Source organism: Poecilia latipinna, unplaced genomic scaffold, assembly GCF_001443285.1.
Source record: "Poecilia latipinna isolate Pla-1442-1.1 unplaced genomic scaffold, P_latipinna-1.0 Scaffold12, whole genome shotgun sequence".
Classification (NCBI taxonomy): Eukaryota; Metazoa; Chordata; class Actinopteri; order Cyprinodontiformes; family Poeciliidae; genus Poecilia; species Poecilia latipinna.
Window position 1 is genome coordinate 697,288 of NW_015112628.1, and position 17,808 is coordinate 715,095.

A 17,808-nucleotide genomic window follows, 5' to 3' on the forward strand; every position below is an offset into this window, starting at 1 on the left:
CACGTGCCTGCTGCCTCCCAAAGCATAAAAAAGCATGTTTAACGTCATCCCACAGTACCTATGACAGATTTAAGTCTTGACTTTGATCAGGCCACTCCAAAAAAATTTCATTAGGGGACATAAAAACAGAAGGAATCAACACTGCGTACACACTCTGGCCTGGGATAAGGAACCTCTGACTTAGAAATTAAAGTAAAATTGTCTAAATAAAAGGCAAAAACCTGTTGATTTTATTGCTGTCGTACCAATGAGGATTTTTCCTTTGACTATTGAGTAAGTTATCTTTTGACATGTTGTTCGTGAAAGAAACTTTTTCTTCATGAAGGTGTCCTGTTACATCATTTTATAATATTCTCTAAAATGATATATATTTCTTTTATTTTAATATCAGAAAAAGAAAAAAGGCATGGTGGAATAATAATAAAGTCCTGCTTAAATATGATATCTAAATCTATTTTCAAACCTTTAGGACCATTTTTACAAATTTAGATTACAGACAGAGATTTGTATTATTCCTCTTCTGTTGGTGCAGAAGAGCAAATATTAATCTGTCAAATTAAAGTTTGCTTCCGTTCAGTGACACACTGAGTTATGTCTAACCTGAGTGCCCTGCCTCTCCTGTTGTAGGTTATCGAGGGCAACAAGAACACCTACGATGTGGTCCTGAAGGATCTTGAGCCCCCCATCGTCGCCCGCTTCGTCCGCTTCATGCCCGTCATCGACCCGTCCTTGATCGTGTGTATGAGGGTGGAGCTCTACGGCTGTGAATGGCTGGGTTAGTCAGGACTCTTCACCACGAAGGCCTAGGCATGGGCCAGAGAGGCTTTCTGATGACGGTGTTATAAATCTGATTAAAAATACCACAGATTTCCTTCATTGACACAAAAATGAAAATCTGAAAAAAAATGTTTAACAATATCCATCCATCCATCCATTTTCTGAACACCCTTGTCCCTCAGTGGGGTCGGGAGGGGTGCTGGTGCCTATCTCCAGCTAACGTTCCGGGCGAGAGGCGGGGTACATCCTGGACAGGTCGCCAGTCTGTCGCAGGGCAACACACACACTGTTTAACAATATCCTTTTTTTTAAAAAAGAAAAGTTGCAAATATCTTGGTGGAACATCACAGTGGCACACGCAAAAGAATGGCTGTAAATGGCTTAAAGGAGAAATGTTGTGATGACTTCCTGAAGGCGGAGTTTCAGAAAGAGCGGGAGCTTTTTAAAGAGACGGAGGCGTTAAATTGTGATGTCAAATTTCTTCTGTCATATTTGACATATACAGCATTTTCACAACACCTGAAGGTAACATAGTTACTTGATTGTGCTATAAAATAACTCTATGTGCCTGAAAAATACATAATAACGTTCCAGTACAATTTCTCTAATTTTCAAGTTTAGTTTGTTTTTAAAATTGAAAAAAAGTAAAAAAAAAAAAAAAAGGGCTCTATGGAAAAAGTGACATTTGTGATGTTCTCTGTCATCCATCCATCCATCCATCCATCCATCCATCCATCCATCCATCCATCCATCCATCCATCCATCCATCCATCCATCCATCCATCCATCCATCCATCCATCCATCCATCTGTCCAACTTTTTAGCCTTTTTCAATACAATTTTATAAAGGTCAACTTTGACCCATAATCCTATGGACGTCTCTGTAGTTAATCAAGTCAAATAAAGAAAATACAAGCAATCTTTGGGCAAAGCATGTTCAAATATTAGTCTGACTGTTTTCATTGTCTTCATTGTAGGAAATACAATTATGCTGCTTTAAACTTTAAAGTATGAAGGAGACGTTAAAGTGAATTTAAAGTTTGCTTATAATGACAGCAAGATATTTTAACCTCATGTGGCTCGGATAACATTTTTCTGTAGTCTGACGGAGGTTCTCTAGTTTCCACAACATAACTGTTCATGTTTTAATTACTTAAAATGTATTAAGTTAATTTCCAAATAGCTAAATTCGTCTTTCTTGTTTTTATAGTCAGCTTCTTTTATCCAGCTGACTGACAGTGTGCAGTAATAGTCACCATGCCAACTAGCCTGTGCCTGTACAGACTGAATTTTGCTTTACAGCATATTTTTAGTATGATGTCTCTATGTAATATTGTGAAAACATAAAAAAAAAAAAACATCATTTTAGTTGGGGTTTTTTTCCTGCTCTTTCCAGACGGTCTGGTGTCTTACAGCATTCCAGATGGACACCAGATGATCTACAGAGGCCTGGATGTCTTCTTCAATGACTCTGTGTATGATGGAGCAACGGCTCAAAGGTCTGAACTTTATTTCTACATGTTGAACTATGAAGAAAACGAGGATGGAAAAAAAAAATCAAACTTTGCTTCTCCAGACTGACCAAGGGCCTGGGCCAGCTGACAGATGGCACCTGGGGTCTGGATGACTTTCTGCACAGCCACGTCCCTGGAGCGTGGCCTGGGTACGACTACGTGGGATGGAGCAACAAGACTTTTCCTAAAGGTTACGTAGAGGTGGTCTTTGACTTTGACCACATCCACAACTTCACCTCCATGAAGGTGAGGAAGGACTCAACGCAGGAGGCAACATTTTAGATATTCCCTGCATTAGAGTACCTTTAAAAGGGCAGTATTTTTGTAAAATTGACTTTTTTGAGACTTACATCATGTTATAATGTTATTCCCTCATCAAAAACACACCTTGATACCTTGATACTTTCATTCACATTGGAGAAATCCCTTAATCTCCCATGGCAACCAGCTGTGCAAAACACCTGGGTGGACCTAGCTCCGCCTTTGAGGACGAAGCTCCGCCTTGGAGATGCAGTTTCTGAGCTTCTGCCTCACAGAGCAGCCCTCCCTTGTGACTCCCTCACTCAGCTCCTTCAGACTAGTCAGGAGCAATTAGCGAACACCTCATTGAACTGCACATCTGTTGAGCTCATTAAATATGTTTTTAAAGGGCTAATACAGGAGTAATATTGTGATGATTTTCTGAAGGCAGAGTTTCATAAAGCGCAGGAGTTCTTAATGAGACAGAGACCCAATTTCAAGGCAACAAATCAGGAAATAAAATTTATTTTAGGTCATATTTGAGACATATGGCATTTTTATAACAACTGAAGTTAAATGGTTACTGGTTGTGCTATAAAAAGGCCTGAAAACACATAAAACTGCCCCTATGAAGTATGGCACACAGCAGGATTTAGTCCTTTAATAATACCTTCCACCTCCACAGGTTCATTGCAGCAACATGTTCAGCCGTGGAGTGAGGCTGTTCAGACAGGCCACGTGCTTCTTCCGCTCCGAATCAGAGTGGGAGCCTGACCCCATGACCTTCAGGCCATCCGCCGAGCCCCTGAGCCAAAGCGCCCGATTTGTCACCGTGCCTCTTGGGGATCGAACGGCCAGCAGCATCAAGTGCCGTTTTCACTTCGGCGACCAGTGGCTGCTGTTCAGCGAGGTTGCCTTCCAGTCGGGTAAAACCATCAGAGCCACCCCTCAGAAAGCCTTTCATTCCCACCGCACAAGGCCATTAAGTTGGATTCATAGCGAAACCGCCTCCTGACTCAATTCACTCTGACTTCCTTGAGTTTCTGTGTCACAGGCTCTGCCGTTTACAACACATCACTGGGTCCTCACAAGCACGGACAACCCAAAAAAACCCCTCTAGGTAACCAGCTGAACCTCATCTGATCCGTTTCTTTAAGGCTTTAGGTGGAAGCAGTGTTCTTTTATTTAAAAGTAAGCAAAGGTGAAAATAGGGGTTAAAATAAATGCTTTCTAGGTCAACACTGCCCCCTGCTGAGAGAATCACAAACTACAGTATTCATTTTTAAGATTTAAAAAAAAGAGAGAGAAGAATTTCTACGTTTTATTTATTATCCAGCAATGAAATGATGAGGGAGTGTTACGTTTCTTTTCATACGACACATGATTGACCACATTTAAGTATTTTCAACATGTTCCTGTGCTTCATCAGGAGACGATCCCACTCACAAAGTGGATGACAGCAACACAAGGATCCTGATTGGCTGCCTGGTGGCCATTATCGCCATCCTTTTGACTATCATAGTCATCATACTGTGGAGGCAGGTCTGGCAGAAGATGCTTGAGAAGGTGAATGAACTCTATTTACTGTTGGGATTTTTTTTGTCTGATTTGATTTTGGGGGAGGAATTGTTACTGATAGCTAAAAGTTCAGACTAGGAAAACTGACATTGGAACCGCATTAAAAGTTACTGGTGTTGCATATCCTAAAATAATGTCGTAAGTCATTTTTTGCCAAAAGTTTTTTTTATTATTTTGTTGCCTAAAACATTTTTTGGAAAAAAAAAAGTGAAAATTTTTTTTTTTTTTTTTTTTTTTTTTCAGAAATTGCTTTTGACTTAGGCCATTATGTTATGAAGGTGACAATATAAAATGAAATGGGTGAAAACAAGCTATTCTTAAAATCTAGGATGCCTTTCCACTGGCAGATTAATTCACTTATATCTAGAACTTTTTCATCAGTATTAAGTAATTTTTTACTTATAACATGAGAAGATTAAAAACTGCTTACCATTTTGTTAAACGTTGACATAACATCTCAAAGAACTACATTCTGACCATGAGAATGTGAAAAAGTCTAAAGGGCATGAAGTCACTCACACAGACTGTCTCCTCTCACGCATCGTAAGGCCTCCCGCCGCTGGCTGGATGATGAGCTGACGGCTCGCCTCGCCGTCCAGACCCAGGCCTTCTCCTTCCTCCGCTTCTCTCAGTCCAGCGAGGATGGCTCCGGTTCCGGCTCCATCTCCACTTACGAGAGAATCTACCCTGCCTCCGCCGACTACCAGGAACCTTCTCGCCTCATCCGGAAACTGCCCGAATTTGCTGAGTGCGCAGAACACCTTGGTAAGGAGGGAGCTGAGGGTCGAAGGTCAACGTAATGTCTTCAAAAGCAGCCGAAGCAACAGGTCCTGCAGCACGTGCTTCTCTTCCAGAGTCGGGAACCTCCAGTAGAGCAGGCGTCGGTTCGGACGGCGCACCGCATTACGCTGAGGCGGATATCATCAGTTTGCAGGAGTCCTCAGACAGCGGCTCCATCACAGCCGTCAATATGAACCTCTTTGCTGGATTGGATTCAACCTTGAGGGAGTTCCCAAGAGAGAAGCTGACCTTCAAGGAGAAACTGGGAGAGGGCCAGTTTGGGGAGGTAAACTAATTTTTTGACTTGATATTAAAGTTACTTCTGTTCAGTGTCAAGTAAAGACCTGAACCAAAGTGGCCGATGAGCTGATTTCCCTCCACACAGGTGCACTTGTGCGAGGCTGAGGACATGCAGAACTTCTTGGGCGAGGATACGTTGATGGAAGGTAGCAGCAAGTCTCCTTTGCTCGTAGCTGTGAAGATGCTACGGGAAGACGCCAACAAAAACGCCAGGTAAGAGTTGCTGGCTGAACGGTAGAGCGACAGAACCATCTTTGACCTGTACAGTTCTCAGTTTTAGTTGGTGAATTTGCTGCAGGAATGACTTCCTGAAGGAGATAAGAATCATGTCTCGTCTGAGGGATCCCAACATCGTCCGCCTGCTGGCAGTGTGCGTGGACACGGACCCTCTGTGTATGATCACGGAGTACATGGAGAATGGAGACCTGAACCAGTTCCTTTGCAGTCTCAGATTGAAGACCCTGACTGGCGGCGAGGCAGACCAGCAGGAGGGGAGCAATGAAGTCAGGTAGTGCACCATCTCGGTAAATGATTCATACGCAGTTTGGGCTTTGTCACGTAAAGACCTCAAACCAATGTGTTTCATTGAAACGAGTGAAAAGTTCAATGTGCATCTGTATTCAGACCGTTGAGTGGATACAGAACTACCTATCACTGCAGTTACCGTATTTTCTGGACTATAAGTCATCTAGAAATTGCTGTCTTTGACTTTGAAGTCTACAGGCAGTTTCTGGCACACCGATGTCTGTGGTCTAAATCAGGGCGGTCAGTATTGACTTCAAGTCTTTCAAGACTGTAAGACCAGCTAACCAATGAAAAAAATCTGAGTTACCCAGAAAACACGGTAAGTATGCAACTATTGGGTTTGTTTGTACCAGCTTTTGAGCATGAAGCAGCTGAAATGTTTGCCTGTTTTTTCTTGCAATGTAGCTGAAGCTCAGTCAGATTTGATAGATTTTGTGATTTTGGTATTTTGTCACACATTCTTCACTGGATTTTAGGAGTGTAACAAGATCTTCTCATACAAGATCTCATGATATTAAAACATCACAATAATTCTTGTTGAGGTGACTGCTGTCTTGTGAGCATTAGTCAGTTGTGGGTGCCATGGCTTTGCTTGAGGAAGTTGTAACAGAAGATGCCCAAGTTACTTTCAAATCATTTGTTTGGCAGCATTTTGGGTTTCCAGTAAGAACGATGAATGGCGACAGAGCGAAGACACAAGCAATATGTAAGCACTGCAAGCTGTTCAGAACTGAAGAAAAAAAATAACAAGCAAACAAGCTGGACACACAAACATATTTAAGTTCCTTAGAGAACTTAAATATGAATCACAGGTAAAAACATTGCTAAAAGGTTAGTAGGGGAGCCGTGTTGTGATGACTTCCTGAAGGCGGAGTTTCAGAATGGGTAGGAGTTTTTAAAGTCCCAGAGGCCCAATTTCAAGGCATTAAATTACAAAGTAAAATTTCTTTTAAGTCATATTTGATATATAGAGCATTTTTATGACAACTGAGGACATAGATCATGCTATAAAATGGCACTAGACTCCTGGAAAGTACACAATACTGCCCCTTTAAATGATTTCTGAGACCGATTAGTTTCACTGGATTCAGCATTAGTGGAAATTCAGCTGAAAACAAAAGAATGCTGCCCTTTCCAGATTTTTTATTAAAAAAAAATGTTTTGTTGACTCTAGTTACCTTTGTTTGACAGTGGTCAGATAGGAAAGTGGGTAATGAGAGAGGAGGAAGACAATGTAGCAAAGGTCATTAGGCTGGGACTCGAACCTGTGATTGCCGCATCAAGGACTAATGCCTCCTTACTTGGATTGTGCTTTACACCTGCGCCACTACTGCTCCACACTTTTCACATTTTTATGCATAAAAACGAATCAAGAACCTTTAATCAGTACAATACTTCTTCTGTCCTGTGTTGTAGTTCCGTCAAACTGCTCGGCATGGCGATGCAGATCGCGTCTGGTATGAAGTACCTGTCCTCTCTCAACTTTGTCCACCGGGATCTGGCGACTCGCAACTGCCTGGTGGGGAAGAACGACACCATCAAGATAGCGGATTTCGGCATGAGTCGGAACCTCTACAGAGGGGACTACTTCCGCATCCAGGGACGAGCCGTCCTGCCAATTCGCTGGATGTCCTGGGAGAGCATCCTTTTAGTGAGTGATCAAATGAAACGGGACTGGATTCCTTAAAAACTAGAATGAGTCCACTTTGGGTTCTGTTTTTGTTGTCTGTTCTCTCAGGGTAAGTTCACCATGGCCAGCGATGTGTGGGCTTTTGGGGTGACTCTGTGGGAAATCCTGACCCTGTGCAAGGAGCAGCCGTACTCGCAGCTCTCTGACGAGCAGGTGATCGAAAACACGGGCGAGTTCTTCAGGAACCAGGGCAAGCAGGTGAACACGCATTTACAGTGTTGTGCTAAAGTATTCATTTTTCAACTTAAATTATTCAATGCTTACATCCATGGACTTTAGTGTATTTTCTTTTTTGGCATTTTGGTGATAAATCTACACAAAGCAGGTAAAAACATTTGACTGGAAAGGAAACAACACATGGTGTTTAGATTTGTTTCAACTAATATCTGAGAAATGTGTATGGAGCTAAATCAAGACCATAAAGTTTGTTCAAAAGAATAAAACTCAAACTGAAAAAAACTTGGATCCAAAAAGTAGTTTTGTTTTAGATCTTTTTTTCTCTCAGTTTCAATTTTTTTCCCCTTTTGAACAAACTTTATGGCCCCGAGGTAGCTCTGTAAGTCCAAAAGTCTCCAAAAGAGCTCCAAAAGTCAAAATTTTTTGAAAAAAAATAAATAAAAAAAAATTAAAAAAAAAAGCTCTGAACTTTTGAGATTAATTTCAGAAATTTCAGTTTTTCTAGAAAAAAACGTTCCAAAAACTGAAATTCAGAAATGTAGGGAATTTCTGGGGGGTTTTCTTGCAATTTTTGACTTTTCAAGCTCAAAATTAGAGATTTTCTAGATAAATTTGGAGATTAATCTCAAAATTTCTGAGTTTCTTGGCAGTAATTTACTCCTCCTTTCTTTTCTGTCTACAATGGCCATACATTGGAATCTTTAGCCCTGCTGTCTCAATGTTGCACAAATGGCTTTTCTTTAACCATAATATAATATTTCCAATCAAATATAATAGATTCTGATAATAATGTGACAACGTGTGAAAAAGTTAGTGGTTGAAAGCTCCGTATGGCGCTTACACTGTTTGTACTGTCTTATTTTATGCTACACATGCCCTTAGCTATTATTAAACTAAACATAGCCTGTCTTGCTTGTGATATAATTGCCCTGTTTTTTTATGCTCCCAGGTATACCTGCCACAACCTCAGTGTTGTCCTGACAGAATTTATGGCGATCTCATGCTAAGCTGCTGGAGGAGAAACGCTAAGGAAAGGCCGAGCTTCCAGGAGATACACGCCCAGCTGACGGAGAGCAGATGAGACACCAAACAACTTCTATAGGGTTAATTACTGCCTGGAAGTGTCAGTTCTGGATTAATTGGACAGACTTTGGAGCAAAATTGGGTTCACAAAATTTGTTCAAAAGAAAAAAAATCTGAAACTGAAAAAAGGTTTACATTCTGTTTTGCAGTTTGAAAACTTTTTTTCCAGTTTCATATCTTTATTGTCAGTTTCAGTTTTTTTCCATTTTAAAATTTTTTTCAGTTTCAAAACATTATTTTTAGGTTCAATTTTGTTTTTCAGTTTTAAAATAATTTTTCAGTTTCTTTTTTTTGTTTAAGACATATTTTCAGGCTAAATATTTTGTTTCTTCTGAACAAACTTTATGGCCTCAATTTAGCTCCATACAAACTGTTTCAGTCATAGGCAGCCAACTGGCATACCATAAAAACACTGAATTACAAAAATTGGATATCTGATTGCTTGAAAGGTTTGAAAATAACTAGATTTAAACTACATACAAATATTTTGGGATATATGAAAATGTTGAATATGTGGAATTTTTATTTGTTATTCTCTGAAAAAATATTTTTGACAGACTATTGACTTATCAGGTATGACACTTGATCAAATGAGAATGAGATAGGATGTTTATTTTGTCTAACTTTTATTTTCATTAATGCTTTTCAATTTAATGGATTTCAAAAACATACTGTTAGAAAGACTTGCTATTTATGCTATTTTACAGGGGGCTTGTTATATTCTGAAAGTTTTTTAAGATGGATATCAAAATTGTATTTTTGTCTTCAAATTTTTATGCCTCATTTGGTGAGGGAACTTGTGTATTAATATACCAATCTTTCCTATCCACTCAGGATAGTGGATCATAGAACTGTTTTGAGATCAGGTCATTTAAAGTTTTCTTTTTAATTACTAAACATGTCAAAAACAATAATTTCTTTCTGACCTGAAATTTCAAGCCTCCTGTTTGTTATGTGGACGCATCTGAAATTAACTTTGGACTCGATGTAAACAAAGAAAATTGTATATATATGTATAAGTCTGTGATGCTGTAAGTGACAGATACATAAGATTACTGTAGTCTTGAAGAAAACCCAATACTGCTCCTATAAGGAATAAGCAGTGTGTACACACTGCATCCACACATACATGTATTTATTTTTACATTCTTTTTATATTGTTTCTATTTATAGTGTACCAATAAAATCTCTTTACACATTTGGATATATATTTATGTGTTTGTTTCCAGTAGAACTCAGCTTTGTTCAGTAATGACACCTGGACGTAGATGTCACCTACATCCAGGTGTCGTGATGTGAGAGGCAGAAGTCCAAATAATGTGACTTTTTATACAAAAAGATTCCTATACATAGTTAAAACTATGAGTAAATGTGTGTCGTCGCTGTCTTCATGGAGACAGCAGAGGGCAGGTTCGAGGCGACTCCGCTTTTGGATGTGGTTCCTTTAAATTAAACCGCGCTCTCTGGACGTTTTGGACTTCTGGACCTGCCGTAGCGGCAAGGTGATTGGCTAGCTGTCTGCTGTCATCCAATCACGCCATAGTTTGTGATTTGGCAGATATTTAGTAAAATCGGACCATGGGCCGTCCAGCTGCACAGAAGGTGAATACCAACAAACTTTCAGAGTTTTTCTGAATATTTTTTTGTTTCATTTCCAACGGACATGGAGAAAATTGTAGTAGTAACCGGAGCAAACAGGTGAGCGAACTGAAAACTGGTAAACAAATTAAAAGTAGGTTTTTTTTGTTTCTCTTTGTAGCATTAACACTAATAATTCAGTAATTGACTTGCAATGCTAAAGCTAGACACCTCAGAGAGAATATTCTACCTGGTGAGACGTTCAAGGTATCTAAACCTATAAGCTGACTATAATACCGCTAAGCTTTAATAGGGGTAATTTGATAATTCAAGATACATTTGACAATTCAAAACGTGAAAGAGACTTAATAAATTGGATTATTAAAAGTATTCTACAGAATATATGTTAAACTTTTATAAATCTGCAATAGTCAAACATTAGCGACATATTTTTGTTAAAATTTTTTCACGAAAAGCGATTTTACAAAACAGTATACATCAACTTTGTTGTGGATAGCATAACAATGTGTGAGGAAAAAAACAATAATCTACAACAAAGAAAGATTCTCAGGGAATTGTGGCCCATTTAAAGTAACATTTGTGGTTGTACTGAATGTAGTATTACAGTTTAGGCAATAAATTAAAATGCATCTATTTATTCATGCTTTAATTTTGTGTATTAGCTTTTAAAATTATTACTCGACAGTTGCACAACGTCAACTCTTTTACTCTAATTTTAATAACAGAGTTCGAAGGGAACAGAGTTGATGAAACAATTAGCCAGAAACCCCATTTGCTAGCATACATGCTAAAAACACACACGGTTATTTAAAAAACCAAAACAATCAAAAGTGCTTTTCTTATATTAGGTCAACAAGACTTTTAAAAACAATAAAATCATTTAAAAGAAAAGGTCACATGTACTTTATGATTTTATACAGTTTATTGCATGAAATCATGATAATTTGACACATTTAAAGGGAATAAATAAAAAAAAATTAAATAGAAGTATGATAAAATATTCACTAACATGTCTTTCGTAAGGAAAATGTTATTTTTAATTTAATACAATATTGTTAGTAAACTGTCAATTCAGACAAGTTTGAAAAAAAAGACAAGCTACCTAAAATAATAAAACGGATATGTTTCTACATTATAATTCATGCTGTAAAAATACAAGCAAAAATAATAATGAGCTCTGAAAACAAGAAGTCATGTTTTTTCATCTATATAAAATAATTGTAAATGTAAGTTTATTAATGTTATGACTTTTGACATATTTAGATCTATGAAAATGAGTAAGAAATTACTACAATTCAAAAAGTCTAATGTAGAACCACTGACTCATTTATCATAATGTTTATTTAGAGGCTTTCTTTTAACACTGTCGCTCTTCCATGAAAGCTGGATTTCGTGCACAACTAACTGTTGCACTGGATTTAATTTTGGCGTAGCTGAGTCTTTATAAAAACAAATATCTCCGCCACATGATTTAAAAAAAAAAATAGCACCGTACACGCGGATCGATTCCAGAAGAGTTTTCATCCACTTGAATCTGCACAAATCCATCCATGAGCGTTGTTTTGAACATTCCAAACCCATAGGGGGCAGTGTAGTGCAAAGCTAAAACCCACCAGCCAATCAGATTGCTTCAAACAACAACTACTTCCTGTTAGGAAATAAAAATGGCATGAGGAGGTTCACTTGTGTGGACAGATATATAGATTGAACGACTTTTAAAGAGCATATTAGAATATAAAGTTGTTAAAACACAAGACAATATGACAATATGTGGATAAATTGGCGCATTGATTATTAACTGTAACATATGGGACCCCAGATCTGTTTGATTATTAACTGTAACATATGGGACCCCAGATCTGTTTTCCCATGTACACACACAAACACAAATCACAAATACAGTTTTCTCAACTTTGAGAATAAAGGAAAAAAAGTCATAAAAATGTAGTAGTTTTTCCAGACATCGGTGGACTAGGCCAAAATGGAGCTAAAAACAAATGCCGCCCATGTGATTTAGACATTTGACGTATGTGGTTGTGACATGACAAAAATTTTATGTACCAGAGGAGGATGTGAAGGATGAGGTGGAAGAAGATGACCTTCAGATTCCAGCATTAATGCTTACTGTGAGATTCTCTGTGAACTGTAAGTGTTTGAATCGATGGAATCAAAGTGAGCCGGTCTTCGTTTCCGCAGCGGCATCGGCCTGGCCCTGTGTCACCGGCTGCTGTCCGAGGACGGCCAGCTGCGGCTCTGCCTGGCCTGCAGGAACATGAAGCGGGCTGAGGCCGCCCGTGCCGCCCTGCTGGTGACTCACAGCGGCGCGCGGGTGGACCTGCTGCACCTGGACGTGGGCTCTGTGCAATCTGTGCTCAGTGCTGCAGAGGAACTCAAGGCCAGGTAAATGAGACAGTTTCATCAATGAGCTACTGAGATGGGTGGAGGTTTTGACGCTGAGTCGCGTGTTGCTACAGGTACCACCGCGTGGATTTTTTGTATCTGAACGCAGGAATTATGCCCAATCCGACGGTGGATATAAGGGCGTTTTTCAAAGGTCTCTTTTCCAGGTAGAGATCTGAAATGAGCTTTGATGTCGGGGTTGCTTTGAAAACCTTTACAGCACCTTGGTCTTGTCTTTGTCGCAGGAATGTCATCAACATGTTTGCGACGGCTGAGGGTTTGCTGACGCAGCAGGACCAGCTCAACTCAGACGGCCTTCAGGAGGTTTTCGCTACAAACCTGTTTGGTCATTTCCTCCTGGTACGCAGCAGAAAGCCCCCATCATCCAGCACACTGTACTTTTGTTACATGACAAGATGTCGTGTTTAGGTAAAACGAGCGAATGGTTTGTCATTTTACAAACTTGTTCCGTAAAAGCATACGTTGTGGTATTGTAGATTTTAGAATCTGTTACAGATCGCTTTTTTTTTCTTTTTTTTTTTTGTATGTCCTGGCACATAGAACCTGAGAATTGATGGAGCACGACCCAAAATACATTACCATATTTTTGGAATATTTTAACTTTTTTATAAGGCTATTCAAATTGCTAATGAGAGGGAACTTTCAGTTCAGGAAAGCAGAGGAACTTTATGAACAACTAAAATACATTATTAATAAATCTTATTATTGTTGACGCCTAAATCAATGTTAATCAACATGCTAGTTGTAGCACATGTTCTATTCTTAGCATTTTATCTAATCTATCTTACACACAAGTGTTTGCACACTAAATGGAGTGAGTTAAGCATGGCGCTTAACCAGCTGCTGATAATGGGGACCATAACATTTATTATCCATCAATAATAATATAAATTTGGGATAGAAACATCAGAAATTTGCTGTGTATTTAAATAAACTGAAAAAAATAATAATAAGGAAGAAAATAAAATTTAAATAAAGCTGTGTAACGGTTCCATCCTCTGCGTCCTGGTTCCAGATCAGGGAGCTGGAGCCTCTGCTGTGTCAGCCGGGTCACACCTCCAGGCTGGTGTGGACGTCGTCCAGCAACGCCCGGCGCTCGGCCTTCAGCATCCAGGACATCCAGCACCAGCAAGGGAAGGAGCCCTACAGCTCCTCCAAATACGCCTCGGACATGCTCAGCATGGCGCTCAACAAACACAAGAACGAGCAGGTGCGTCTGGCGCTCTGCGACAGAGCTTCGGTTTAAGATTCAGAAAACGGCACACGTTGTCTCTCTGTGACAGGGGCTGTTCTCCTCTGTGACCTGTCCAGGCCTGGTGATGACTAACCTGACCTACGGGATCCTGCCCTCCTTCTTCTGGACTCTCATCATGCCCTTCATGTGGTTGGTGGGTCGCTTTGCTCCTTATTTATTCACATCAAAATTCAACCTCAAACCGCGTCTGACGACCTCCCCGTCTCGCCACGCAGATCCGGATTTTCACCAACACTTTTACGCTTACGCCGTACAACGGAGCCGAGGCACTGGTTTGTATCCAGCTGGGGTTTTCCACGTTCACACATCCCTCTGAGTGGGTTTAAGGCGCGGCGTAAACACGAACTCTTGCTCTGGTCTGTCACAGCACTGGTTGTTTCTTCAGAAGCCAGAGTCTCTGGATCCCAGAGCAAAGTACCACAGCTTAACATCCGGACTGGGGACCAACTACACCGAGCCACGCAGGGTCAGTAACATCTGTCCTAGGCAGGTTCTGCTTTAGATGGCCGTCAAGTTCGTTGTTGGTGTGCACAAACTTCAGTTATAATGTAATTATACAACAAACACTTCAATTAATAGAAAATTTAAAAAAACACGTTTTGGCTGCACAACTTTGAATTTAATGTAGATTTTCTCTAATCCAATTAAGTCAAAATATATACGCACACTACGGAAAGCCATTTTGGCCATAAAACGAAAAATTAAAACCCAACAGGAAGTCATAATTCCAAGTTTTAAAGTCATAATTACATGAATAAAAAGTCATAGTTATGAGATTCAAAGTGGTAAGTGAAAGATAGAAAGTCATAACTTCAACTTTCAGTAATAATTTTGACTTTGAATATCATTACTGATTTAATTTCATGATTATGACTTTGAAAGTCAAAATGATGACTTTGGATCTCATAATTTTGACATTGAATCTCATAATTATTAGTTTGAAAGTCGAAATAATGACTTTTACACTCATTATTATGACTTTAAAACTTGTAGTTATGCCTTCCTGTTTGGCTTTTACTGTAATTTTTTTCATGATAGATGGCTTTGGTTAAATGATCTTCAGAGAGCTGCAGAGAAAACCAACATACTTTCCATAGCCAATTATGCCAGTTGTCTTTGCATAATTCTGACTGCATTTAATAACATTTGTCCCTATAAAGCACAAAACTCTTGGAGGCTGTAAAAGGGGTAAAGTGTTAATGCACAGCCTCCTCTTTAATGACATTTTTCCATCATCTATTGAGTAGTTGATGGAAAAATGTTGGAGTAGAGGAAAGATGTTGGAAAATTTTAAACTGCATAGATGATGTCATTTCCCACATTCAAGAATCTAGTCAGAATTTTGTGCTTGCTCTTGTGTTCCAGATGGACCTTGATGATGAAATGACTGAGGTCTTCTTCTCAAAACTCCTTGAGCTTGAGAGAGAAGTGAGAAGAAACCTGAGCAAGAAAACCGCTGACAGTGAACATTATCAGCAGTATCTCAATGAGATACAGTAGAAGTTTTTATTAAAAAAAAAGGGTTTTCTGTCTTGATTTTTTTTTTACCATATCAAACATGCAATATGTTACAACTTCTGCAAATTGAACTTCATTAAATGTTTATTTTCCTGAATCTAATGTAATTTTTATTTGAAATATTTAGGAAAACGCAAGTTAAAAATTATGACTTTAGGGGCGTATTTGATTGAATTGTTGGAAAGTAGACCTCATAAGCCAAACATGTACTAGGTTTAACTTTGGCCATGAAAAATTATTATAACTGCATATGGTAGTTATTAATAAAACTAGTAATTTAGATTGATTGGTGCACCATTTCTTTACAGAAAAACATGTCATAGCTAAAGAGTTCAGTCTCAGTTATTTATGACAGCTGCCTGATAAGGTCAAGGTCTTAAAATAATAATTACTCATAGGTTCAGCACTAGTGTGTTATCTTGAACCGTTAACACTAGTATCTGTTATAAAATAAACAGACCACTTCTTCAAAGTTTGACAAAATGAAATTCACTTTACAGCTAAGACACTTTAATCCAACTAAATCATTAGTTGAACTATTGACCCTTAGCTCGTGACGACGGGACGCACTGCACCCGTATTTTTGGCTCGTTTCTGCAGGCGCTGAAGTAATACTTCCGGATTATTCTTATAATGTGCATCAACAAAGAAACATATTTATTTATATTAATAAAACACTTTTTGTTATATTTGTTATTTTCCTAGACAATGTTATAATAATCAAAATGGAATCTGTAAATCTGTATGTTTATGGTGGTAGAAATTATTACCTACATCTAGCACCGCTCATCTTAACGATAACCTGCTAAGCGTAACTAAAACTGGGACTTTTTTGGAGAGGGAATTAACTTCGTCACGATTGTAAACAAACACACGGCTTCCACCGCGTGCTCAGAGTGGCGCGCGCTGCTCGGTGTCCCGGATGATGCTCGCACCGGAAGAGAAGGGGGCAGCTCTCTCAGCCATCTTGTGGCAGCATCCAGCGATTCGGTCGCATCAAGCCTCGTAGAATCGGAGGTGAATCCCGTCGAAGGGGCGCCATCATGCCCGGACACTTGCAAGAAGGCTTCGGCTGCGTCGTAACCAACAGGTTCGACCAGCTATTGGACGACGAATCCGACCCGTTCGAGGTCCTGAAAGCAGCGGAAAACAAGAAGAAGGAGGGGGCCGCCGCTGGGTCCACGAAAACCGCGGCTCAAGCCGCCAAGCAGCCGAAGAAGGAGTCCCAGAAGGACAGGAAAAATCCTCTGCTAGACAAAAAGGAGGAGTCTCAGGCGCCGGTTCCTCTGAAGAAAGAAGGTAAAATGTGGCTGCCGTGGTTGCTTTAAGGTTTATTTTTAGTCTCATTTCCAACTGTCATGTGCGGCTCCGCTTAGCTGCATTAGCTGCTGCTGGGAGGTCAACATGGACCCTGGGCTGTTGTTATTAGAGGACAGGCGGCTACCAGGGGAGCCTCACGCGCCTGTCTGAGGAATGGTGGGTTTAAATGTAGAGGTAAAGCCAGCTTTGAAGTTCGGAGCAGCCTGGCTGTGTGTGTCGCAGATAAAGCTTCCCTCTAGCATCCGAGTGGAAGGTGCAGTGTTGGGTTACGGTGAGCTGGGTGATGCTTCTGCACGCGCCGCTGCTGCAGGCTTTGCAAAGCAAATGTGAAAGATACACACCTGCTGCAAAAAGAGCTCCCGCTTCTAGTCCGGAGCGGAGCTCTTCAAACTTTGTGTTATCTACCCAAAAAAACTTTGACAATCTACAATAATTACATCAGTGCTTACAGCGTTTGATCTCTTACAGGAATCAGGCGGGTGGGCAGAAGACCGGACCAGCAGGGTCAGTCCGGATCCCAGCATCAGGGCGGGCAGGGCGAAGGTCGACCCGCGGATAAGAGGCCGGACCGGAGACCTCCCCGGGAGCGGCGCTTCGAGAAGCCCGCCGAGGACAAGCCGGAGGGAGGCGCAGACTTCCCCGTAGACAAGTGAGACGCTGATCTGCATGGGGGGAGTTCTGTGTTACTGGGAATCAGTTTGGTTCAGCTGGTTTTTCCAGTTAGGAGAGAAACATAAAAATAAGCTACAGAGGTTTTTATGAAGATGTAAAGGCTTATTATCGTCATGTGATGTAAATTAAAACCAATGTGACATAACATTTGCTCTGCATGTCCAGGTTTGGAGGAGTCGCATAAAACTCTTGATTTAAGGAAAGCCACATTGATTAGATTCAGATAATGGCAGCACCGATCCACTATTTCCCCTTCCGATACCAATATCTGAGGTTTAGTATCGGCCCATTCCGATGCGATGCAGAAAAACGGTGCTGGTTTTTAAAAACAGTCATAACTGTACTCAATTACAAATTTG

General features: G+C 40.1%; 3 protein-coding genes across 7 annotated transcripts in view; all 3 read left to right on the top strand.

Annotated features, from left to right (window-relative positions):
- ddr2b (discoidin domain receptor tyrosine kinase 2b) overlaps positions 1 to 8,791 on the top strand; it is a 19,374-nt gene extending 10,583 nt beyond the window's left edge. For 2 of the 3 annotated variants that reach the window (XM_015030812.1, XM_015030830.1), the window contains 13 exons: positions 628 to 775; positions 2,174 to 2,276; positions 2,354 to 2,537; positions 3,217 to 3,457; positions 3,586 to 3,651; positions 3,961 to 4,097; positions 4,658 to 4,874; positions 4,946 to 5,175; positions 5,275 to 5,402; positions 5,488 to 5,697; positions 7,131 to 7,365; positions 7,453 to 7,602; positions 8,531 to 8,791. In XM_015030812.1, the coding sequence (XP_014886298.1) occupies positions 628 to 775; positions 2,174 to 2,276; positions 2,354 to 2,537; positions 3,217 to 3,457; positions 3,586 to 3,651; positions 3,961 to 4,097; positions 4,658 to 4,874; positions 4,946 to 5,175; positions 5,275 to 5,402; positions 5,488 to 5,697; positions 7,131 to 7,365; positions 7,453 to 7,602; positions 8,531 to 8,662 (2,181 nt within the window). In that variant the 3' untranslated portion in view covers positions 8,663 to 8,791. The remainder of the gene's footprint in view (positions 1 to 627; positions 776 to 2,173; positions 2,277 to 2,353; positions 2,538 to 3,216; positions 3,458 to 3,585; positions 3,652 to 3,960; positions 4,098 to 4,657; positions 4,875 to 4,945; positions 5,176 to 5,274; positions 5,403 to 5,487; positions 5,698 to 7,130; positions 7,366 to 7,452; positions 7,603 to 8,530) is intronic. The other variant, XM_015030821.1, reaches the window with a different exon arrangement.
- Positions 8,792 to 10,209: 1,418 nt separating this feature from the next.
- Positions 10,210 to 15,554, top strand: LOC106946498 (3-keto-steroid reductase-like). Of its 2 annotated transcripts, XM_015030857.1 has the most exons (9): positions 10,210 to 10,362; positions 12,460 to 12,663; positions 12,738 to 12,830; positions 12,909 to 13,023; positions 13,700 to 13,894; positions 13,968 to 14,072; positions 14,155 to 14,211; positions 14,307 to 14,405; positions 15,305 to 15,554. In XM_015030857.1, exons 1-9 carry the CDS (start codon positions 10,328 to 10,330, stop codon positions 15,437 to 15,439), a joined length of 1,038 nt encoding a protein of 345 aa, XP_014886343.1. In that variant the 5' UTR covers positions 10,210 to 10,327; the 3' UTR covers positions 15,440 to 15,554. The 2 variants fall into 2 exon arrangements, 1 of the variants encoding a protein (XP_014886343.1); XR_001424785.1 differs by lacking the exons at positions 14,307 to 14,405; positions 15,305 to 15,554 and having other exon boundaries at positions 13,996 to 14,072; positions 14,155 to 14,168.
- Positions 15,555 to 16,349: 795 nt separating this feature from the next.
- LOC106946485 (plasminogen activator inhibitor 1 RNA-binding protein-like) overlaps positions 16,350 to 17,808 on the top strand; it is an 11,226-nt gene continuing 9,767 nt past the window's right edge. The window contains exons 1-2 of one of the 2 annotated variants that reach the window (XM_015030845.1): positions 16,350 to 16,756; positions 17,246 to 17,426. In XM_015030845.1, the coding sequence (XP_014886331.1) occupies positions 16,501 to 16,756; positions 17,246 to 17,426 (437 nt within the window). In that variant the 5' untranslated portion in view covers positions 16,350 to 16,500. The remainder of the gene's footprint in view (positions 16,757 to 17,245; positions 17,427 to 17,808) is intronic. The other variant, XM_015030843.1, reaches the window with a different exon arrangement.

Coding starts and splice junctions, on each gene's coding strand:
- LOC106946498 (XM_015030857.1), top strand. CDS start 10,328: ATGGAGAAAATTGTAGTAGTAACCGGAGCAAACAG. Junction 13,895..13,967: donor ACAAACACAAGAACGAGCAG/GTGCGTCTGGCG, acceptor TCTCTGTGACAG/GGGCTGTTCTCCTCTGTGAC. Junction 14,073..14,154: donor TCATGCCCTTCATGTGGTTG/GTGGGTCGCTTT, acceptor CTCGCCACGCAG/ATCCGGATTTTCACCAACAC.